Source organism: Argentina anserina, chromosome 5, assembly GCF_933775445.1.
Source record: "Argentina anserina chromosome 5, drPotAnse1.1, whole genome shotgun sequence".
Taxonomy (NCBI): domain Eukaryota; kingdom Viridiplantae; phylum Streptophyta; class Magnoliopsida; order Rosales; family Rosaceae; genus Argentina; species Argentina anserina.
In genome coordinates this window covers 27,738,054-27,762,957 of record NC_065876.1, presented here as the reverse complement: position 1 = coordinate 27,762,957, position 24,904 = coordinate 27,738,054, and the positions used below count along the sequence as shown (strand labels likewise).

The window sequence follows — 24,904 nt, the reverse complement described above, 5'->3', positions numbered from 1 at the left end:
GGGATCTGCCGGAGATGATCGGATATGTTAAGGAAAATACAGTTTTACCCCTGAGGGGACTATGGATAAGCGACAGAGGGAGTCGCGGAGAGAGAGACCATGCTTATTATTATATAGACTCAAGAATCAGTTCTAAATCCATATCACCCTCGCAGACCAACTCGCCTGAAAACTCATGATCTATCATGTATAACAGATAATGTGCTGAGAGTTATGATTGAGGATTCTTCATTTGCTCTGGACCGTCTTTTCTTTTGCCTAAGCTTCTGCTAGTGCAGTGTCTTACTAAGTTACTATCAGCTGCAGTGAACTCATCATATTAATTGTCTCACAGGAATGGAAATCAATGCAATTGCCTAAGACTAACTCTGATGTGTAAGTAACTGATCTTTTTACTGGTTCCCTATACGAGTCATAGTCAAGTAACCAGCACAAAATAGTTTATATTTCCGGCTCATTTATATACATTATATGGCAACTGTACCCCATGTTAGTTATTACCTGTTGCAGTAAGTTTGGAAAGGGAAAAATGCCAGAAGAGAAGGCTGCTATAGCTAGAGATGTTACTGAAGTATGTTTCTGCTGGTTATTTGCAACTTGTATCATGGCTGAGTTATTTTGGTTATAAGGCTAATAAGTTTCGTGTTATTCTGTTTGGTTAATTAACAAAATTCAAAATTACATAAGAATTTTTGAAAATAATTTATTATTTTTAGTAAATCAATGAAAAATTTATGGGCACGTTTACTAAACCGTAATGAGATTGAGAAAGAGAATATGAGAGAAAAGGAATGAGATAGAAAATAAGGATCAGTTTGGCTCCGAGTTTGTCTTAGATTATGAGGTTACATTCTCAAATAATCTGAATAGGGTGTTTAATGAATCAGTTTATTTTCTAAATTCACAGAATTAAATACAACTTTTAAACAAATTATAAAAAACTGACAAATATAATTTTTAAATGCTTCCGTTGATTAAACATGAGTACTTAAACTTTTGTCTCAACCAATTAAAATTATTTTTTAATATCAATAGCTGACGGGGCAACCCTAAATGTGTGTAGTACAGTTCTGAGGCCCAAAGTTTACTAATAAAACGTTAAAAACAAGTCTCATCGGCAGTGAAGAATTCAAAAGGCACACACGGCAAAAGCAAATGGCGTCGTCTCTCCTCCTCCTCCTCTCACCTCTCCGCTTCCTCCATTTTCTCTACAAAAGACCTAAACTCAAACCCCCTTATCCTCCCCTCTCTTCCTCCTTCAAACCCCTCCTCAATTCTCGCCCCCGCTTCCCTCCCTATTTACCCCGCTGCCACTGCTCCTCTTCTTCCTCCTCCGCCTCACTCGCCGACTCCGACTACAAATCCCACGCGCTCCTCCTCGGCAAGGACAACCGCGCCGCTGTAAACGCCTCCCAGCCGCGGCCGGAGGAGAACGCCACCACAATCGCCGCCATCGTGACCTCACTCGGCGGCCCGCCCGGCGCGGTCGGAATCGTCCGGCTCTCCGGTCCCTCCGCCGTGGCCGTCGTCGGCCGCGTGTTCCGTCCGGGAAGAAAGAAGAAGAAGAGAAAGAGCGACAGCACGTGGCGGCCGACCAGTCACGTGATTGAGTACGGCGTCGTTTTGGACCCCAGCGGCAATGTGGTCGATGAGGTATAGCTTCTTAAAACGTCTCTTGCTTCAGGGTTTTAGAGTCCCCCAACTTTTAGGGTTCTTAGGGTTTAAGAGAGTCTGTTAGTTGATGTATTTGATTGATTGAGTAGGTTTTAGCTGTGCCTATGTTGGCCCCAAGATCATATACACGTGAAGATGTGGTGGAGCTTCAATGCCATGGGACTCAGGTGTGCCTGAACCGTGTTCTCAGAGCTTGTTTGGAAGCCGGAGCGCGGCTCGCGGAGCCAGGTGACTTTCATTTCTCACTTGCACAATGTAGCTTACTTGAAATGGAATTGAAGTTATAGATTACATGTATGTAACTTGTTTGATAAGATTCAAGTGAATACGAAAAGTTTATGACATGTGACATAGACTTGTGATTTTTCGGTGTAGGGGAGTTTACCCTGCGTGCCTTTCTCAATGGCCGGTTGGACCTGACTCAAGCTGAAAATGTTGACAGGCTCATTTCGGCAAAATCTGTGGCTGCAGCCGATGCAGCACTAGCTACAATTCAGGCATGTCTCTGTTGTCATCGTCTCTGATTAGAGTATAGAGATTATATACCCAAGCTTTCTTTTGTGTGAGGGATTTATAAAGTAAGGACTTAAAATAATTTTATACTGGCAGGGTGGCTTTTCTACAATGGTGAAATCTGTAAGGTTTCAGTGCATTGAGTTGCTTACTGAAATTGAGGCAAGGTTAGATTTTGATGATGAGATGCCACCACTTGATACCAATCAAGTTGTAAATAAGATACATGCTATGTCACAAGATGTTGAGAGTGCTCTTGAGACGGCAAATTATGATCAACTTCTGCAGTCTGGATTACAGGTACCATCTCTAATTTGTTTTTCTTACTTCTGTACTTCATCTATATCAAGAATATTATTTCACTTCAGTTCTTATGTCATATGAGCAGTTGTGTTGTTTATATATCTGGTTCTGAAGCCAGTCAATATTCTATGGATACCCTTATGTCTTCAACTTTGAATACTCTAGCTATAGTTTAAGACTTAGATATGTTCATGATAAGTTTTGTGTTATAAAAGCTGATGCAGCACAGTAACTGCTTGGAACCAGGATCAACAAACTCTTAATCTTAGAGCTAAAACACACACAGAGCACTTTGATAATAGGAATCTCTCCCAGGTTTCTCACCCTTATTTAGGCCTCACACCCTAGTTTAGGCTTCACGCCCAGAACACTTTGGTTTTAGGATTCTCTCCCAGGCTTCTCACCTTAATCTTGGCAACTTGCCTTAATTTAGGCTTCTCGCCAATCCCATCACAGGAAAACTCAGATAATCTGATCATTCTTATTCAACAACACCACCTCAGCCATTTGGCTCTTACATATATTTATACTAGAGACTATAACAGACATTAATTAGCACTAAAGACTCTTTAGGACTCTTAAAATTCTGAAACAGAAACATAAAAGACCTAATAAATGAAAACTTAAACTCCTCAACTGAAACAAGAATTGAAATGACACCATGCAGAAATTTGAAAGGACACAAAGGTTAGTGAGTTCTAGAATCAGGCTCAGCTTTCCCTCCAAAGAAATTGACCAGGCTCTTTCGAAAGGGAATGATTAGGTGGAATAGGTGCTATCTTTTTGCTCATCAACCTTAAAAGGTTTGGCTATGATGTTCCCATCAAAAGTGAAATGTAGGTTTTTTTAGATAAAAGTCTATAGGGTGCCTTACTTACTAGTTAGGTATATTAGGTTTTTTATGTTTACTTTATAGTCATCACTATATTTCCTGAAAAAGGCACTACCTATTTAGTTTTAATATTGGGGCACGTTGTTGCTGTATCCATTTATATCTCTTAACATATGAATGTAGACACGGTGTATGTTTCAACTCTCTGCAATTCTGACATGCTTCTGATTTGTGGAGCTTTTCTGAAATTATTGCAGATTGCAATTCTGGGCCGTCCAAATGTTGGGAAGTCAAGCCTCCTCAATGCATGGAGCAAAGTATGTGGTGGCAGTATATTTTATATCTATGTGTATACTTCCCTGTTGTTTTACATTTATATACTTTCCTGTTGTTGATGTGTGTGACTGTCATACTTTCACATGCTTGCTTCTCTATCACATTGAGAATTCAATCTCGTCAATTTTAATTATTTGAAAGATCTGCATAGATGGTTTTGTAGAATGTGATTCCTCTTTAAAGAATCCGTCATTTGTAAATTAGTGAAGTCATCTCCACTTATCTATGTCAAAATATCTGCAAGCTATATGAAAGATTTGGGTTTTATAGATACCTCTTTGAAAATTGAATTATACAAGCGGTGGCAGTTGGTATACATGTCAGTTATGTTTAGTTAACAGGTTAAATTCAGTTGATGCTATCATTTCTAAATTCTGAGTCTTCATAGTTTATAATAGAAACTCTGTTGGCTTTTTTGGGTGTCATATGTTGAAATTAACAATTATATTGCAAGATAATGGAAATATATAGTGAATGACCATAGGTGTGCTTATTAATGTGGTTTTCTCTTTGTTAGTTCTCTTTCTCTATTTAACAAATTCTTGAAGCAGGAAATGCTACTGAATGCTGCTTCTTTATTTTAGCGTGCAGACTGAAAGAGCTATAGTTACAGAAATTGCTGGGACCACTCGGGATGTGGTTGAAGCCAGTATTACAGTTAGTGGTATTCCTGTAACCCTTCTTGATACAGCAGGCATCAGGGAAACCAATGACATAGTGGAGAGAATTGGTAAACTCTTTTTGCTCAGTCTTAATGGCTATGTATTCTTATGTTAGACATAATGGAACCTGAAACCAACTTAGCGTCTTCTCATTTTTTGGGTGATAATTTTTTACCAAAACACACAAGAAACCAAGTTTGGCTCTTACTAGACTTCTTTTGTAGTAACAATGTAACATAAGACTTGTGTTATTTCCAATATTGATCAAGTTGAATTGGTTGGACCAATGATGCTTCACTGTACTCCATGTTGAGTGTTTGTCTATGCTGCTTAGAAGATCCATAAGAATTTGTACTTTATTCAAGTCATTTTTGAGTTTCAATTTTATAGTGACAGCTAAGATAGCACTGAAGTTTGATAGTTCAGTACACAATTGCATTTATTTCTGAGTTTTTGTGATGTAATCACGGACCATTTGGCAAGTGTAATGTGGCTATTTTGATATCAACTGCTGACAACCAATGATATCCTGCTTGTGTATGCTTGTTACTGTGGCATTGGGTTTTGCTATTTCGGTTTTACATGTCCTTTCTCTCCTTTATATCACAGGTGTGGAGAGGTCAGAAGCAGTTGCTATGGGTGCTGATGTCATTATTATGGCAATAAGTGCTCTTGATGGCTGGAGTCAAGAGGACACTGAACTTCTTGACAGAATCCAATCTAATAAGGTTCCCTCACATTCCTCTGTGATATGAATATGCATGTATCTTCATTGTTGATCCTTGTCTTTGATTATGCAGTATCCATGAGTCTGTTACTGTTGTGGTTTACAGAAAACGTCTGGATCTTCAACCCCAATAATCCTTGTAATCAACAAAATAGATTGTGTTACATCTGAGTGCTTGGAGCGGGTTCAAAAAAATGTTGATTCTTTCAATAAGCATGTTTTCACATCTGCCATCACTGGTCAAGGAATCCAAGATCTGGAGAAGGCAATTTTAGATATCATTGGTCTCAACAAATTTCCTGCAGGAAGTCGAAGATGGACTGTGAACCAGGTTAGGAGTTGGTTACATTAATATATTGTCTGTTCTTCGCACCAAAATTGAAAGCATGCTGGTTGCTAATTTTATCATTGTTGTATTAAATTTCAATGACCCATCAGAGACAATGTGAGCAGCTTGTCCGAACCAAAGAGGCTCTTGCAAGGTTGAAATCCTCAATAGAGGAGGAAATTCCGTTGGACTTCTGGACAATTGATTTGAGGGAAGCTGCAATGGCGCTTGGCCAAATAAGTGGAGAAGACATTTCGGAAGAGGTTTTAACCAACATTTTTGGCAAGTTCTGCATTGGTAAATAGAAGAGCTAGAAATTGTATTGATGTGTTGGAAATGTTGTCCCCTGTTAGATATTAAGGGCGAGGGGCGAAACAGTTATTTACCATGTACATTACATGAATGCTCTTGTTTAAGTTCGGGGTTATCTCAAATAGTGAAATACAGTAGCTAATGAAGTAGCAGATCTCAACTTTAGGTATTAAGAATGAGTCTTTTGGTTGCTTTATGCTATATGGAAATGCCACCACCAAATGTTCATTTGACGGCAATCGTATAGATGACAATTTAAGCGTATGGCAATAACAACAAAAAAGACGGCTGCCGCTTGAAAATCCAGTCAGATAGTACAAAACAAAGGCATGATATATATTCATTCATTCTTCAGAAAGTGAATCGTAATCATCTTCAGCAAAATGTGTTTCAAAATAGGAAAAGAATTTACAAAGGAGGAACTGAAGGAGAGGGAAAAGATAAGGAAAGCCAAGGAAAAGGAGAAGAAGAAGAAACTAGAACAGGAGAAAGAGATGGAGAAGAAGTGGCTGGAACAAGAGATGAAGAAGAAGCAACAGAAAGAGAAGAAGAAACGCGAAGAAATGAAACGAAAAGAGAAGGAGAAGGCGAAGATGAAGATGAAGCACAAGATGAAGAAATGAGCTTATCTGGATTTCAACTCGGTTCAAATAGTCATATCACAGTATTATTTTGTATTTCAACTTATTTTTAGCCAAGTGATTCTTGCCTATGAAATAAAGAAGAATGATACACAGCAATTATTGAAAGCTATTAAATGAAGCCGATTACACAAAAACTTTGAACTGATCCTCTTGTAGTCCTCTCTCTGTAACAAGTTACCGAAATTATTCAATATCAATTTGTTAAAATTTCAATTTTCTCTGTTTTCTTCTCCAAGCTTTCAAGCTTTACTATGCAGTTGGCGTACGAGTTGATTGCAGAAGAAGGCGCAAACAGTTTTCAAGTCGTTGAGATTCAAATACTTGTACGGCTTTAGAGATCGAGAACTCGAAACTCAGCTCCCAATACACACAGCAATATCATATATATAGCGATAGCAACTATTCAAAACGTACAAGTAATAATAGTTACTCAAGCCTCTCCCATCATTTGTGATGTGGTTCGTTTTTTAATCGAATTTCAATGTGATAGGGAAAGTACATATATGTTGGCATTCAATACAAAGTGCAATATGCATACGGTTTCTTAGTGGTTGTGCATTTCTATCTTTAATTTTGATTTTGTTGAAATAAAATTTACAATTAAGGTGATGTACTTAAAAGAAATTCTAATTTAATTATGACTTAAATGTGCTGAAAGGAAAAAAAACCTAATTTGAATACGTTTTTATGTACTTGATTATCTTATTAAATTCCTTTATTAATGCTGATTTTATTAGCATTAACATTGGAATTAGATTCCTTATTCTACTATGTTGATGTGTAAGAAAAGAAGTCCAAATGTGGTTTTGACATTGTTTTCTTTAATTATCAGATTGTGATATTAATATTTATACTTATCTTATGGCAAGTTATTTCATTAAGAAAGGATAATCGAACTGATAAAGGAATTTATCAAAGATTGAATTTAATTGAAAATTGAAGATTCAAGTCGTGGTGATTGATATCAGTCAATGACCTCATGAGTTGTATTTTAAGGTAAATTGCATTCATGCATATCATACATAATATTGTTGAAATGAGTTTTTAAAAATGTTTTTTGTTTTAAAAAACAAAGATACAAGTCAGAGCATCGACTCTTGTTTTTGTGGAGCGATACCAAACCCTAGTTTTCAATCAGCGGCTCTTGGCTACTTAAGGACTGCATATTTTCGGCCAGACAAAGCCTAAGTGTGGTGGATTAGAAGAAGTTGTTCGCATCTACTTCTTGTCGGTTCATTGTAGACGGATCTAGTGGGGATTTCAACCCAGATCTAAACTTGTTCTCTTAGTTACCCTAGCGGTGGCGGCGGCATTGAGTCCCACCACCAATTTCATCATGGCTCCAAAGCCTGACATGGCACCGGATTGAGGTTCCGGTGAAGTCCCATGTGGTCAAGTATGGTCGGAACTACTGTGGATGATGGTGGCTTGTAGGGCTATGGGCTTATATAGGTTGGGCCTCTTTTGTCCTCCTCAAATTCTAGTTTCAACGAATCTTCCATTTAGAGTACGCAATTGATACCTTAAGCTCGAGTCGGTTGATTTTGTATTGAGATTAGGGTTTGAAGAGATCCATTTTTGCTTTGCTTTTGTTCTTAGTATGTGTCCGTTTGTTTGGACGTTTTCCTTTTTATAGTTTGTTTAATAAGCGCATTTGTGCGTTGTTATTTGCTTAATTTAGCTTGCATTTGGAGTGGTTCTGTCACTCCATGTATTTGGTCCTCGTGGCCGTGCATGACTATTGTCAAATGAACTTATTAATTCCCCTCAAAAGAAAAAAGAGAGGATGTTTTGTTTTGGAAAAGAATTTGTGTTACATTAGGAACGTAACTATAGATATTCTGGTTTCAATAAGTTTTCCAAAATAAATAATCTATGATTGATGTACTTTCCTTATCAATGGCTTGTGCATTAATTGAGGGGAAGAAGTTTCTTCTACTATAAATAGGCATTTGGAAAAATGTGAAGGTTAGAGATTGGGAGTACATAAAATAGGTTGTGATACATTTGTGTTGACATTGATAAATTCATATCTCTCCTATATAATGTATTGCTCATTATAATAGAGCTCATCATAAGAAAGAGCTCATGAAAAGGAAAGCCGGCCGGCCTAAGGGTTCTACTAATAAACCCAAGGTGGTGAAAGAAGGTGAGGCAAATTCGGGTCCACAGAGAGCTAAGAAGCATAAGTACAAGACCTAGCATGCTTTGGTTATTTTTGACAACGTTGGTGAGGACGCTACTAGTGGTGGTAGTGTGATTGGGGTAGTTGAGGATCCTGGAGCTTTAGGTTCAGTGATCACTACTGGGGTAACCCTTCCTCTGTATAAGGTGGTTCTGGTGTGTTTTTTTCAATAAGTGAGCGTAGTTTTACATTCAATGGCACTATTGGTTAATGGTTCTTTTTGGATTCATGTCATGGTTTGTCAGCATGAGACTATTAGAGTTTAGTTTTGCATGGTTCTAATGTCTCGAAGTCCTATGAAGGGCGTTACATGTTTATGTAGACTTACCTACTTATCAATATATTGTGACAATTTCGTCGTTTTTTTTTAAAAAGCTCATCACAAGTGAGCCTGGTCAATGAGGACTCAAAACCTTGGGGATTATCATCAACATGTCAAAGAAAATCTTTAGAGTAGGCAAAGCTCGAAATCCGATTGAAATTTCAGATGAACTTTTCGACTCCAGATTTGTGCGAAGTGCATGGTGATGGCACTGACATGGCACTGCCCTTTTCGACTCCAGTCATAGAAATTAAGCAGAGAACCTAAGCACCTTTGCTGATGACAATGATTACGTATGTCAAGTCATGATGTTGATTTGTTGCATGCATGCATGTTCTTCTTCTTTTTTAGAGAAAGAAAATTATATTTCACCAAAAGAATAATACAATTACACCAAGACTATTAGTCTGATAGACATAAGCCAAGAAGGTCCAATCTCAAACCAAATAAGTCTGATTCCAGAAGTAGCCAACAACCTACTCATCGTCAATCTCAAGAACAGAACCGCTCCAATAACATCACATACTATAACCTCCGACATATTTGCAAATACAACCTCCCAATTACACTGACACCTAGCAAGAACCGACTTTTAGAATAATCATTTAAAATGACATGTACCATAAACATGTGCACTCAACGATTCAACCAAATCCTACCTACTAACATCCAAATCCCTCACACAAGGGGAGGGACAAAAAACCAAACAAAAAAATACCAGAAAAACAGACATGGGCCCATAGACCCAAGCCCTCTTAAAAAACCCAAACCTAGGCCCAAAAGAGCCCAGACACACCTCCATATCTGCTAGAGACCAGCCATCCATGTTGCCAATAAGTCAGCCCCGCCTTCTGACCACTGAGCCGCCACTCCGGCCCCAACGTCGGCCACACCCTCAGGCCGCCATCCTCGTCCATGACAAAGGTATTGTTCATCCCTTTCAGGAATCAATCCAAGCATGAAGAAACATCAAGGCCGACCCAGATCGAAGCCATCAACCTGAGAAAACATCAACGCCTTCTCTTCCTCCTACTAGAGCACCACCTCACCGCAAACAATACCCACAGCCGAGACCCAATCAACAACCCAAGAATCGCCACCACGCACCGCCTCAAGAGAAACACCTTGGCAACCCAGAACTAGGACAAACAACGTGAACCACCCAGAACAACCAATCTCTTTCGGTCCACCTACACCACCCACCCATGCTAGGCCACCATCTGACCCGCACCAAACTCCCGTCCGACGACGGCATCAAAGAACGCGTCGTCAGACGAAGACGAAAATTTTTTCGAAACCCTAGAGCAGATCCGAGTATCTGACTTAACTGGAGCATGCATGCATGTTCTTGATCTTGTTGTAAATTGTAAAAAAAATGTAACCAAAATTTCTACTATGACTGGCGCTCTTGAGGTGACCCTTCATTCGTTGTTTGTGTGCATGCGCATCAATCCTAACTCTATTTATTCCAGTAATTTGATGATATTGATTGAATTGTATGTTTGTGCAGTCCCGCTCACCTACGGGACATGATTTACGGGGCAAAAAGTGACAGCCCATTCATGGCCGTTTGATCTTAAGTCATTAAATCCTACCGATCTAATGAAAATAGTTTTTAGGAATCCCGACTCTTCTTTCTCAGTTTCTCTCGCACATCTTTCCCAGCCATTAAGCCATAGTTTGACGAATGATGAGCATGGGCGGAAGCAAGTGTAAGGCTGTTAGGGGCCTTAGGGCTATAGCCCTACCGAAATTTGGGCTAAAATATTTCCATGTATATATGTATCTTTCATACCCAGTCCCAGATAAAAAAAGAGAGTTAATTAACCAAACATTGAAACATAACAATCGATCAGACTATCATGGAGTAGTCGACTTCCTCTCTTCAGTCTCTTCTAATATTCTTCTTCACTTCTTCCCGATCGGGAAATCTCATCCTCAATGAGTCCAAGACTGCATGACCAACACTAAAGAAGGAGCTTCTCATATCTCAGTCCTCACATCCTTGGCCCTTGGTTCCTCCACTTCTCAGTCCTCCGATCAGTAATCTCCAACTCCAAATCGGATTAGCCGATTAGGTATGAGTATTTCAAATTTCACTGATTCTTGTTGAGATTTATAAGTTTGATTTGCAATTAATCATGGGTTTTGGTGATTACATCCTTAAATTCAGCTATTAGAGTTTTGGATTGGCATTTAGCAATTATTAAAGCTGTGCAGGCAGCATGGCGCATGATATCACTGGATTCACTGCTATCACGTATGTCTTGTACTCTTGTAGTCTTGTTACTCCTTTACTAATTCCAAATTCATTCTTGCTTATGTTTTAGTCTTTTATTATATGTAATTAGGTATAAGTTTGATTTGCAATTAATCATGGGTTTTGGTGATTACATCCTTAAATTCAGCTATTAGAGATTTGGATTGGCATTTAGCAATTATTAAAGTTGTGCAGGCAGCAGGGCGCAAGCTATCACTGGATTCACTGCTATCACGTATGTCTTGTACTCTTGTAGTTTTGTTACTCCTTTACTGGTTCCAGATTCATTTTTTGACCGATATGCTATTATCGTATCAGATTCGAAATATCGGCCGATATATCGAACATTTCGAACACTGCCTGCAGGTGAGCGGGACTGTATGTTTGTGATGTTGGAATTACAATGGACTCCGCATTTATCTTGTCGATTAAGTAATTGGCTTTGATTTAAATTTTGTGTAAAATCAGTAGAAATATATTATGTTAAACTCTTGCGGCCACTTATTTAATATATGTGTCATTCAATAAGACTATATAAAAATCGTTGATATATCGGCTGTCATTTCGAACACTACCTACAGGTGAGCGGGACTGTATGTTTGTGACGTTGGAATTACAATGGACTCCGCATTTATCTTGTCGATTAAGTAATTGGCTTTGATTTAACTTTTGTGTAAAATCAGTAGAAATATATTATGTTAAACTCTTGCCGCCACTTATTTAATATATGTGTCATTCAATAAGACTATAAGACTTTTTATATTAATATATGAGGAGTCCCTATGCTAGCCACGCTTTTCTTTAAGCAAAACGGTCCATTCTGTGAGATATAGAATATTATAGTGGTATAGCATAGAAGAGATTTTGTCTTATGTTTTCTGTGTCTTGTGTGTGCTTTAGACGTTGCTGTTGTGTGCAAGGAACAATGACGCGAAGATGTCTCTCTCTTGCTGGTATGTTCCTAATTCCTAACTATCAGGGTATGATTAAAGTCGTCCAAATCATGACCATGATTAAGAACTTGCAAACAGAACTGACTCACATTATCACCAACAAGGCAACAATATGCCAATACTGTTTGAAAAATAAAGCAGACATACCATCATGACCAGGAGATTTATTAAGACCCACGTTGAAATTTGCAAATTCGTATATATGTTGTAACACCAGTTAAAAAAAAAAGCAACTGTAACCGAAACGTTTGAATCCATGAAATATGCATATAAAACTCAAAAGTCTTCAAGATATCAAAGATTAATAACATATTGAAATATAAAAGTTTTCAAAAACTTGCTACAAGAAAAAAGAAAACGAAGTAAAGCGGCCGCCCAAATAATTAGAACATGATCTGTTTCATATATGCTTCGTCGGGTGTCACATCTGATTCGTCGTCTCTTGCATGATCAATAAGTGGAAAAAGCCCCTCAACATAAACCCCAAGGCAATAAGCCACTGCAGGGGTATCACGGATTTGAAGCTTCTTATAACTTTCTTTTTGGGAGTCGTACATAACAAATGAATTGTCACACAACATCACCTCATGAGATTTCGTAGAGAAACCAAATCCCTGTAATACCCTATATGGCATGGAGAACCTCATTTTAGTCCAAGACTCACTGACCCTATACTCTTTCATGACCCAAAACTCCTCAGATAATTGATCAATATAATTGCCAAAGGTTATACATAAACAATCTCTAAACACTCCCAGTGTTATTGGTGAACAAGTAGTGATGGGTGGGAGTTGAATTTCGCCAACCTCCTCCTCCGCTAATAGAAAAGTTAAAATCACCTGAGGGGGTTCGACACTAACTTTCTCTGCAACCCAATGAATAGCTCCATTCAGAAAGATCCCTTGAAAACCATTACCATACTTGTAAGCGTGGCACTCTATTCGTCGCCAAACATCAGTTTTCAATCTATAGATACTAAATACAATGTAGTCATTGTAGATCTGCCCGTTAACCACCTTATACTCATTGGTGGAGTAATCAAATCCAAATCCACATAAGCTCATGAGAATGGGCCTGACAGCCGTAGGTCTCCATGTCGGTGTCTTCGGTACATTCTTCATCTCTCTGGTTGCAGGATTGATCATATAATACCCATACTTGGTCTCCCCCAACAACAAGTTATTACAGGAGTAGACGGATCCTTTCCAAGGTTGTCTACTATGTCCTTTATCTGCATGAAACTCATTGCAAACAAAATTGAGCTCGGTGGCTGTTACTAAATGATCATGATTATCTGCATGTTTGAGAAACATATCTAGGTCCATAGAGTAAAGACCAAGTACTTCCATTTTGTTAAAAAGGACTCTTCGTCTCCCCTGTGAATACCTCTCTATCCTCGAGAGCTTTCTTGTCGTGTTGTGCAATGAATTTGGTGTTGGAGATTAGAGAACGCCACGGCTTTGATACACACCGGAAGCGGCATAAGGACTTCACTGGTAGCCTTGAAAGAATCTCAACTATGATCTCGGGTGGAAGGGGGATTTGGTATCGCGACAGCTCGCCATTGTTTTCCATTTATCGTGTCCTTTTATGCTACAAAAGATTCAGAGATGTAAGCAAGAGCGGATGTTGTTTTTATAGTGATGATAGTCACATCTTTGAATTTGTGTAGATATTGCTTTCCTTATATGTATAGTAAGATATATTCTGTAGTAGTTGTAGGAAATATTTTCCTATTAGGATAACATTTGTATCGTATATGATTCAAAGTTTTAAACCATATTAAATTCTTAATATCAAAACACATATATTCTTAAATATCTACTTGGTATATATCAGAGCTAGGTTTGATCGAAAACCGAACTACAGCACAATAATCGATGAGATCGAGGCCTGAGTAACTATATCACTTGCAGTTGTAAGTCTGTAGTTCAAACCCGAACTCGAGAATTTGACCCTTCTTGCCCAATTTGTTGTGTATGTACAGTATGTCAGATTTGGTAAAAACTTATAAATGTTCGATTAAATAATTTAATTGCTCCCTGTTGACTTAAACATGAGTCTGCTTTGTTCTTTAAGCATGATTCAACGAATTCATATCAACAAATGTTGTAGTAAATAGATATCATCGATCCCTCATGGGAGAAAAGAAATGATCTTGTAGTGAATAGATATCAATGAATTGATCATTTAGTAAATTAGTAATCAGATTGATGTGTCTTGTTGAATGCATTTCTCGTCCACTGTCCACTGATGCGATTTTTCAAGCCTTGGTCTATTCAAGAAAATTTTATATATTGTATACGATACTTTAGTACTACGTGATAATACCAAATTATTCTCCTTATTTTTATATTTCGACACGAGAAATTTTAAATACACACCATGTATTACTTAATACACACCCACTACTTAATATACTACACATTTATTTTTTCATTCTAGTATTTAACTAAATACACACCCTAAAGCACCCACAATACCCTTAACTAAAAATACCTTATAATTTCGTATAATTAGTATATTTTAATATATAATGACCATATGTTCTAATTGATTATTGGCAAATTCTTACCGATTTAAGTGATAAACAAGATGAAGAATACATACCTCAACTGTGTGTTTGGATGAAGGAAAAAAGATTAAATTTAATGAAATTAGAAATTCATAACGTTTTAACATGGAATATTTTTATTTGACGTATTCTAAATTTGGAAACTATGAACCTTTTATGGATAGATATAGATGATTGAAAATTTCCACTTCTTATTCCATTATTAACTTTCCATCTAAATTCCTTTTCTTGCTTTATTAGTTTCCAAAAGAAAAAACATTCTAAACATTAATTTCTTCATATTCTCTAAATTTATTACACATGTTCGTTTCGGTCATTTGCATACTTATAAAAATTGATTTGAGACTTCAATACAATATGGATGTGTATTAAGTAATTAGGGGTGTGTATTTAAAACTTCTCTTTCGACACTTTGATTTATTACATCAACTCATCATCCCTGGGATTCCCGGTCAGTGGCGGATCCTGGATGTTTGCTTAGAGGATGCTTGAAGTTTTAAACCGAATAAGAAGAAAATATTGATAATCTCAACAGTGTGAATTTTTTTTATTAATCGAAGCCAAAATGGATACACCTAGTCATGGGGAACATAATTAGTCTAATCCCTCAAATGCATACAATAGAAAAACTTAAACTAACTAAATTTAACACTATGAGTCGATAGCTCTTCAACTCTTTTATAACTTCTTCATTTCCTATAGATTCAGCATTGTTGTGCATAACTGGTTGGTGGAGTGAGTTCAATCCCAAGGTCTCAACTCCTAAGTGTGATCAATCACTTTAATTTAGGAATTAAGAGTTTTTTAAGATTATGGGAAACAAAGAACTAAAAAAATGGAAAAAAGATAGGGAGGAGAAGAAGAACATGAAGAAAAAAAGAAAAAAAAATGTCGTATATGTGTGTGAAATTGAAGATGTTGGTGTGGGAGATTGGATGTAGGTGGGTGTAAGTGTAGGTGTGGGTGATGAGATTGAGTGTGGGAGAGAGTAGAGAATGCTCCAATTAAACAAAAAAAAATTAATACTGTTCCGGGAGAATTACTATTCTACCCTTGTGTGTGTCTTAGCCTAATAGGTTTCCTGTTAGGAGATAGATTAGCATCTCCGTAGTAGATTAGGACTCCGAATCCTACGGGATTGTGGTGTTGTAAATGCCTATATATAGGCCCCCATATCATTCAATAATATACAAGTATTTCATCCTCAAACACGTTATCAGCACGAAGCCCTAAAACCCTGAATCTTTTAGAGCCTTCCGAAATTTTTTTTCCAACTCCCTGCCACCGCATCCTCCTACCGCCGCCGCAGCCCCTGCAGCCTCGCAGCCCCGCAAAGCTTCCTCCGCATTCGCCGCTCGCCGCTCGCCGCATTCGCCGCTCGCTGTTCACCGCTCGCCGCTCGCCGCATTCGCCGCTCGCTGTTCGCCGCATTCACCGCTCGCCACATTCGCCGCTCGCCGCACTCGCCGCTCGCTGCTCGCTGCTCGCCGCTCGCCGCACCTGCTGCTCGCCTCAAAGCATTCAAAATTGCTCCTCCCGCATATTCACGCAAGAGACGTGAAAGTCACAAGCAAGGACTTCGCTCAAGAGAAGCTACTCCCGTATACTACAAACCTCCCAAGGTAAATTTTTATAAACGTTCCCGCTTTTGAACGTATAGATATATTATATCGGGCGCTATTAGCCTTCTTCTTGTCTTAATTCCGGCCTTTCTTATAACGCCGATGAGACTATAGAGGGATGGGTTTCCCCTCTTGGTCGATGTTTTCTGTGTGACGGTCCTGGGGGAGTCACGATTGTTTTGAAAGGGAAGTTAATCGATTTTCGTGTGGTCGCCTGAGTGCACCGCTGTTTTGGGTGCGATCATGAGTATCGCCGCTTGCATCGATTTTTTCTTGTGACCATATACGTCACCCCTTCTAATTCCTATTATACTTGAATCTAATCGATTCTGTATTCGTGTTTGTAGATGTCATCGCCATCTCGACCGGAATTTGGCCTTCTTGATCTAGAAGGAAAGGAATACCACCGCTGGGTTTCCGATATGGAACTCGCGTTTGAGAGCCGAGGGATTGAAGGAATGTTTGCCGACCCTCCTGCTGATTTCCCACCTATGGCTAAGACTCAGACTCTCATCTTTATGAGACGTCACATCCATGCAACTCTCAAGAGACAATACTTGAACGTAAAAGATCCTAAAGAATTATGGGACAAACTACGCTTGCGGTACAACAACGTTCATGATAAGCTTCTTCCTGAATTGACCGTTAGATGGGATAACATCCGTCTATTGGACTATAAGAGAGTGGATGATTTCAATCAGGATATGCTATGCTTGCAATCCGATCTTGGCACCGTTGGTGTCATCAAGACCGACCTAGATCTTCTCAATAAGACATTGGACACGTTTCCAATCAACTATGAGGTTCAAGCTCATACGTACCGCACTCATGTAGAGGAAGGGAAGATCCGGTCTTTTGCCGACTTAATGGCACTCTTAGCTAAGAAGGAGAGACATTCTGAGATTCTCCTCAACAACAACAATAGACCTGTTGGCACTAAAAGAATTTCTACGCCACAAGCTAACTATGGGAAAGCTCCTAAGCAAAAGAATCAATCAAGGAACGCTCCATATCAGCACCAAAATAACAACTCTCGTGGTGGGAGGCAACAAGGCCGATCTCGGCCTCGGTCCAATACATGGACCCGTGATGGTGGCGGCGCCGCACCCTCAGGGGGAGGCCGTCCCCGTCCCACACTCCAAGGAGGCCGTGCACCTCCTAATGCCTCCACTTCCGGTAATGGCAAGTATCCATGCTTCAAATGTGGCTCCTTTAAGCACTTTAATCGCGATTGTCGCGCTAGCAAAGAGATGATCAAGGCTTACTCCGCCTACAAGAAGTTTCTACAACCCGAATCGAATCATGTGGATGAGGACCATGAGATCGAGACTCACCATATCTCCATGACACCCGAGCCCCTTGCTTCTAAAGCTAGGCCTCCGGTTGCTACCATGGATACTCCCGACTTTGATTAGTCGTTTTAGCTTCTTTAGCTTTATGATTCAAGTATCGTTATGGCCGACCGCCATTGTTATTTTCATTGACTTTGTAATAGTCTTTTGATTTTGGAATTAGAAGTTTATGTGTGATGTATTAAAGATTGGCATTCAATAAAATTTCTCACTTCTTGCTTACAAGACGATCTCTTTGAGAATTTTATTTATCCGACACTTAGCATGATGATCAACGTGTGCAACTCACGTGGTTTTTAAATTGGACGCTTTTGGGTTACATGGGACCCCAATAGCACTACATTGTGAATTTGGAACTTAAAATTCGGAAAACGAACCTCGGAACGTCGAAAACGACGTCGTTTTGCCTTGGCCGGCCCCGGTTACTATTCCGGCGTTTCCGGCACGTTTTGCCGGCGTATTCGCCGTCTTCCGGCCATTTCCCGGCGTTTCCGGCACCGCCACTCGGCTCCTGCCGGCGTCCCCTGTCGGACCTGATGTCCCGGCCTCCATACCGGCCAGTTTCGACAGCCGCCGGCCGGTTTTTCCGGCAATCGGTGCCGCCGGTTTTCCACCGAGTTTTTCGACGATTTTTTCGTCATTTTCTCGTGATTCTTTCGGCATATTGCAGCAGTCCCTGCTGCCACGTTTTCCTTGTCTAAAATTCACCCGGTTTAGAGTTCTTTTGACATGGTTTTCCAGTTTGTTTTTCCGGTTTTCTCCAAGTCCGTTATATGCACTCACCGGTACTCTTTGTGTGTGTTTCCACACCATTTTTGGATGGTTTATACCACCCTCGTTTACTGTTTGGTATTTCACTGCTTCAATACCATGATTTCCAACTCTTTAGTTGAAGAATGTAGTACTATTGCCATGTGATACATTCGATGGAATCGCGCTTTGTTTCGATTCCCTTTCTTACAATATCCTACGGCGTATTGTATAGAATTGTTCCCGTGTCACTGACTCTCTTAATTGTCATTTTGTAGATGTCCCGCAGTGAAATCGAATGTCTAGCTGATTGCGGAACCACCCACACTGTCCTACGGCACAGGCAGTTGTTCACGGATCTAGTGTTTTCGACTTCTTCGATGACTACAATGATTGGCTCGAAATCCATCATTCAAGGAAGAGGCACTGCTTCTTTCATGTTGCCTAATGGTACGACTCTTAACGTCGTAGACGCTCTTTATGCGCCGAAGTCTCCCCGCACCTTGCTAAGTTTTAAGGACATACGTGCCAATGGTTTTCACCTCGATACTTATGTTGAGAATGGAGAGGAATATCTTTGCGTTACCTCTGAGAAAGCAGGCCATCGCCGCATCTTAGAGAAGATGAAGAGTCTTGGGAATGGATTGTATCTTACTTCCATTCGGATCTTTGAATCATATGCGGTTGAACGCAGCTTTTGTGATTCGGGCTCTTATATGCTTTGGCATGCCCGTCTCGGGCACCCTGGACGTGATATGATGATTAGAATTCTTAAGAATTCACATGGTCATCCATTTTTCAAGTCCCGGAAGCGATTGGAGGATCACCTCACCCGTGCTCCGCACGGTGAGGCCGTGCCGACCCATGCACCGCATGGTGAGGCCGAGCATGCCTCACTCAGCAGCTCCACGGCTTTCATGCCGTCGGTGGCGGCATCCCCTCCTTCACAGGAGCTTGTGATGCCTCCCGTGCTTTCACATGCCTCCATGTCAATTTCTGATGCCCATCGCTCGTTTTGCAAAGCTTGTTCTCTTGCTAAATTTCAAGGAAGTCCTTCTTTTGCTAAGGCTTCAACCGAGAACATTCCATTCTTACAACGTATCCAAGGTGACATTTGTGGACCTATTCAACCAGAATGCGGACCTTTTCGATATTTTATGGTATTGGTTGATGCATCGACGCGTTGGTCACACGTCGCATTGCTATCCACAAGGAATGCTGCATTTGCTAAGTTATTAGCTGAGATCATCAAACTTCGGGCTCACCACCCCGATTATACTATCAAATCCATTCGTTTGGATAATGCTGGAGAATTCACCTCCAAAACTTTTGATGATTACTGCATGTCTATTGGGATCGAAGTTGAACATCCTGTTCCTCATGTTCATTCACAGAACGGTCTAGCAGAGGCTACCATCAAGCGTATTCAGCTTGTTGCTCGGGCAATGGTTATGGGTACTAACCTGCCGGTCTCTGCGTGGGGATATGCAGTGTTGCATGCAGCGACACTTATTCGTTTCCGACCCGCGGCTAACCAAGCGTTTAGTGCGTACCAGATGGTAACTGGTTACGAACCCAATATTTCACACTTACGCATCTTTGGTTGCGCCGTTTATGTGCCTATTACGCCTCCGCTGCGTACTAAGATGGGTCCTCAGAGACGATTAGGTATCTATGTTGGCTATAATTCCCCAACGATTGTCCGCTACTTAGAACCAACCACCGGAGATCTCTTTACTGCAAGATTTGCAGATTGTCACTTTGATGAGACATGCTTCCCGTCGTTAGGGGGAGATGGGAATGTTATCATTCCAAATGAACGTCAGGAATTGACGTGGTGTGTCCCCACTATGTCTCATTATGATCCCCGCACTGCTCAAAGTGAGTTAGAAGTGCAACGCATTATCGACCTCCAGAAAGTCGCGGATTCGATGCCCGACGACTTTGTAGATATTGCTAAAGTGACGAGATCAAACATACCCGCTGCGAACGTACCGGCACGGTTGGATGTCCCGAAATATGGGCGTGGAAGACAAGCTCCTGGACCTAGCAACGTTGGCACCGCCCCTGACAGTGGGACGGAGGCCGACGGCGGCACCACCGTACGCCGTGGTGTTGCCGGCGCCCCTTGTGGCGACGATGCTGAGATGGCCCAGCATGGAGCAGCTTCGGCCTCGGCTCCTCAAAGAAAAAGGGGGAGACCGATAAACTCTAGGGATTCAAAACCTAGAAAGAAGCGAATGACTAAGGCACAGCGCGTCATCAACGATGAATCACCATCGTATGAAGTTGTCTCTGATTACAGCTATGTCCATGAATCAACTCAAGTGTTTCCGTGGGACGCTATGGAACCTTGTTTGATGCCAGAGAACAACGAAATCTCAGTGAACTACACAAGTGAGCAGTCGGTCCGAAACCGAGCCACTACATGCATTGATGACGTTTTCGCTTATTCCGTCGCACTTGAGATCATATCTGAAGACGACGTTGAACCTCGCTCTGTAGCTGAATGCGAACGCAGAGCAGATTGGCCGAAGTGGAAGGAAGCAATCCAGGCAGAACTTGACTCATTAGCGAAGCGAGAAGTCTTCGGAAAGGTTGAATTGACTCCAAGAGATGTCAAACATATTGGACATAAATGGGTCTTCGTTCGTAAGCGTAATGAGATGAACGAGATCGTGCGTTATAAGGCAAGACTCGTGGCGCAAGGATTCTCACAACGACCTGGTATTGACTATGAAGAGACTTATTCTCCTGTTATGGACATCATTACCTTCCGCTACCTTATTAGTCTGGTAGTGTCCGAAAGACTAAACATGCAGCTTATGGATGTGGTCACAGCTTATCTCTATGGGGATCTTGACGCAGAGATATACATGAAAGCTCCTGAGGGACTACCTTTACCTCCAACAAGTGCCTCCAGACCACGGAGTGCTCATGCAGTCAGATTACGTCGTTCATTGTACGGGTTGAAGCAATCCGGAAGAATGTGGTACAATCGGTTGCATCAATACTTGGTGAGAAGGGGTTACAAGAATGATGAACTATGCCCATGCGTGTTCATACGAAAGACAAATTCCGGATTCGTCATCGTTGCGGTCTACGTTGATGACATGAACATAATCGGTACTCTTGATGAGATTGAAGAGACCGTGTCTTATCTGAAGTCGGAATTTGAGATGAAAGACCTAGGGAGGACGAAATTCTGTCTCGGCCTTGAGCTTGTGCATAGGGCCGACGGCATCTTAGTGCATCAGTCAAATTACACGCAGAAGATGCTTCGACGTTTCAATATGGATCTATGCAGTCCATTGTCTACTCCCATGGTCGTCCGAAGTCTAGATATCAAGAAGGATCCCTTCCGTCCTAAAGAGGATGATGAAGAAGTTCTTGGTCTTGAAGTTCCATACCTTAGTGCGATTGGGGCACTATTGTATCTTGCTCAATGCACTAGACCGGACATATCTTTCGCAGTGAACTTATTGGCTAGATTTAGCTCCGCACCTACGCTACGTCATTGGAATGGAATCAAGCATTTGTTTCGATACTTGAAAAGTTCCCTTGACATGGGATTGTTCTACCCCTATTGCAGAGAGAACACCGCCACGGTATCTCCCCACACCACCGCCGTCGCCGACCCCGGCCTTGCCGCCGTACGCCGCAGCGACGCCGCCGGCCGCCATGGCGTGGAGACCGTGCGCGGTGCCGAGAGCAGCCACCGGTCCCGTGCAGCTCTTTCCCCCGATGCAAAGACTCCAAACAACTTGTTAGTTGGTTATGCCGACGCAGGGTACCTCTCTGACCCTCACAAGGCTCGTTCTCAAACCGGTTATGTGTTTACCATTGGGAATACGGCGATATCTTGGAGATCCACAAAGCAATCTCTTGTTGCTACTTCTTCGAATCACGCGGAGATCATCGCTCTCCATGAAGCAGTGAAAGAATGTGTTTGGCTACGATCACTTGTTCGCCATATTCGTGATTCTTGTGGATTAGTCTCTACAACTGATCAACCTACGTGCATTTATGAAGACAATGCTGCTTGCATAGAGCAGACAAAGTTAGGTTTCATCAAGGGAGACAACACCAAGCATATTTCGCCTAAGTTCTTCTACAACGTTCAACAACAGAAGTTCTTGAATGTTCAGATTAATCAAGTGAGTTCAGAATCCAATGTTGCGGATTTGTTCACCAAGTCTTTGCCTAAATCTACTTTTGTGAAACATGTGAAGAGCATTGGCATGCGTCGTTTATCGGAACACTAGAGTTTGGTAGACTTCAGGGGGAGTCTACATCACATGTTAAGATCCTTAAGTAGTTGGTGCGTTGTGCTCTTTTTCCCTTCGCTCAAGCTTTTGTTTTACCCAAGAGGTTTTTGTTTTGCTTGACAAGGTTTTTACCGAGGCAACGATGTGTGCACCATGCAACCTAGGCATGCGACACAAGGGGGAGTGTTCCGGGAGAATTACTATTCTACCCTTGTGTGTGTCTTAGCCTAATAGGTTTCATGTTAGGAGATAGATTAGCATCTCCGTAGTAGATTAGGACTCCGAATCCTACGGGATTGTGGTGTTGTAAATGCCTATATATAGGCCCCCATATCATTCAATAATATACAAGTATTTCATCCTCAAACAAATACTAGTTTTTTCTTTTTTTCTGATTGAGTTGAGCATCCCCTCCTTACATAGAGGATCCGCCCCTGTTCCCGTGCATTCGGATTACGATATGGGAGGTAATAGGGCAGAAGGTTTCTTTGGGTATGACACTATTACAGTACCCGTCGCAAATGGTGGCAAAACAAATCATTTACCTAACATGCTGATTGGCTGCTCAGAGGTAACATATCAACTAGGCGAAGGTGATGGCATTTTGGGTTTAGGCTTCGGTGACTACTCATTCCCCGAGTCACTAGTTTCTACTAAAGTTGCCGCAAGTTCTCTTATTGCCTAATGAATCATATGAGCAACTCGAGTGTGGCAAGTTATCTTACGGTTGGGCCCAATAACCAAGCTGTTACAAGCCCTATGAGGTACACAGAATTTGTTATGAAGGACTCCAGGGGCCTCAAGACTGGTAACTATGTCGCAAAACTATCAGGCATCTCAATCGGTGGCACATTATTGAAAATACCAAGTTGAGTATGGGATGAAATGACGAGTTTTGGTGGTATAATATTTGATTCAGGCTCGACCAACACATGGCTTTTGAACAGCCCTACTTGAACTTGTAATTTCTATTACTTATTCTTGAGTTTTTCATGAGCAAGCTAGCTACTGTTCTAGCTAGGGATGGGCACGGGATGGGATGGGACGGGACGGGGCTCATCCCACGTCCCGTCCTACTCTTTTGAATCGGGACGGGATCGGGACGAGATGAGGGTTTTCAAGAATGCATCACATTTGAGATTAATCCCGGTTGAGACGGGATCGGGACGGGACGGGACAAATCCCATCTTCCTATAAAGTTAAATAAAAACCTATATTTTTACTTTTTCATTAACAAAATAACATTTAATAATGAAATTTTAACCAAAAAAATACATATTATGTTCAAAATATTATAATTTACCATTATTATTTAAATTGATATAATTTTGGAGTTATTAAGAACATAAATTAGTTTCATTTTGATACAAATATATAAGAATTTTTAAGTTTTTATTAAAGGTGAAACAGAACGGGACAAAGCGGGATATAAATTATTCGTCCCACGTCCCATCCCACTATTATGAAACGGGACGGGATCGGGACGGAACGAACGTTTTTAGACCTCCGTCCCGTCCCGTTCCTACGAATTTCGGGTCGGGATTTCTGTTTTTTATGCCCACCCCTAGTTCTAGCTTATTTTACTTGAGACCGACTTGGTGCAGGTGTGAGCCTGTAGCTTCTGGAAGTGTTACCATTCTATCATGGATACTATGGACATAAGAGATGCATATCACTTCAAGGGTCTCAGTTTTTAATTATATTCAAAACTGAAAGCACGTCCGTCTTTTTACTTAATTCAATCCTTTACCTAATGATGAATTTTATAATTTTTTTATATTTCTATAGCGCGAGTTTAAAACTGAGGAATCGCTAAAAAGCATTTTTGAAAAAGGAAAGATCACAATTGGAGGGAAGCAGATGCATATCTCTAAACTAGATGGTAAGATGGTGGCTCTCTACTTCTCATTCTCCACAAACTGTCAATGCATAGAATTCACTTCAAGACTTGTGGGAATTTTTGGGAAGCTAAAAGCTCTTCTCTGAGCTTTGAGATTCTGGTGCTATCATTTGATGATACAAAAGAAATATTCAAGCTAGATTTTAAGAATATACCTTAGTTTTTGTAGCTACTGCACTCACCATGACCTTCAGCTCTATATTTGTGTGGATTTCAGCTTTCAACAAGTCTTAATATTTGGTATTTCAACTTATTTTGGCCAAGTGATTCTTGCCTTTGGAAAAAAAAAAAGATGCATAATAGACGGCAATTCTCGAAGTTGAATTAGGCTGTCCCCTGAAAATTTTGAACTGACTCTTGTAGTTTAATCATGTATGCGAACACCA

At 40.6% G+C, this 24,904-nt stretch overlaps 3 protein-coding genes across 4 annotated transcripts; 2 read left to right on the top strand and 1 right to left on the bottom strand.

Annotated features, from left to right (window-relative positions):
* The first annotated feature begins 1,133 nt into the window (after positions 1-1,133).
* On the top strand, positions 1,134-5,888 carry LOC126793780 (uncharacterized). The gene is made up of 9 exons (XM_050520402.1): positions 1,134-1,653; positions 1,764-1,902; positions 2,050-2,171; positions 2,284-2,487; positions 3,580-3,639; positions 4,250-4,388; positions 4,930-5,048; positions 5,154-5,378; positions 5,486-5,888. Exons 1-9 carry the CDS (start codon positions 1,156-1,158, stop codon positions 5,678-5,680), a joined length of 1,701 nt encoding a protein of 566 aa, XP_050376359.1. The 5' UTR covers positions 1,134-1,155; the 3' UTR covers positions 5,681-5,888.
* A 4,813-nt stretch (positions 5,889-10,701) lies between these two features.
* Positions 10,702-12,206, top strand: LOC126795144 (uncharacterized). 2 transcript variants are annotated; one of them, XM_050521969.1, is made up of 5 exons: positions 10,702-10,916; positions 11,012-11,098; positions 11,294-11,333; positions 11,417-11,464; positions 11,999-12,206. In XM_050521969.1, the coding sequence occupies exons 2-5, from the start codon at positions 11,071-11,073 to the stop codon at positions 12,204-12,206; spliced, it is 324 nt and encodes a 107-aa protein (XP_050377926.1). In that variant the 5' UTR covers positions 10,702-10,916; positions 11,012-11,070. The 2 variants fall into 2 exon arrangements, 1 of the variants encoding a protein (XP_050377926.1); XR_007672237.1 differs by lacking the exon at positions 11,999-12,206 and having other exon boundaries at positions 11,247-11,333; positions 11,417-11,616.
* Positions 12,207-12,420: 214 nt separating this feature from the next.
* On the bottom strand, positions 12,421-13,608 carry LOC126795143 (F-box/kelch-repeat protein At3g06240-like). Its single transcript, XM_050521968.1, has one exon. The coding sequence runs from the start codon at positions 13,398-13,400 to the stop codon at positions 12,435-12,437; it is 966 nt and encodes a 321-aa protein (XP_050377925.1). The 5' UTR covers positions 13,401-13,608; the 3' UTR covers positions 12,421-12,434.
* Positions 13,609-24,904: the final 11,296 nt, after the last annotated feature.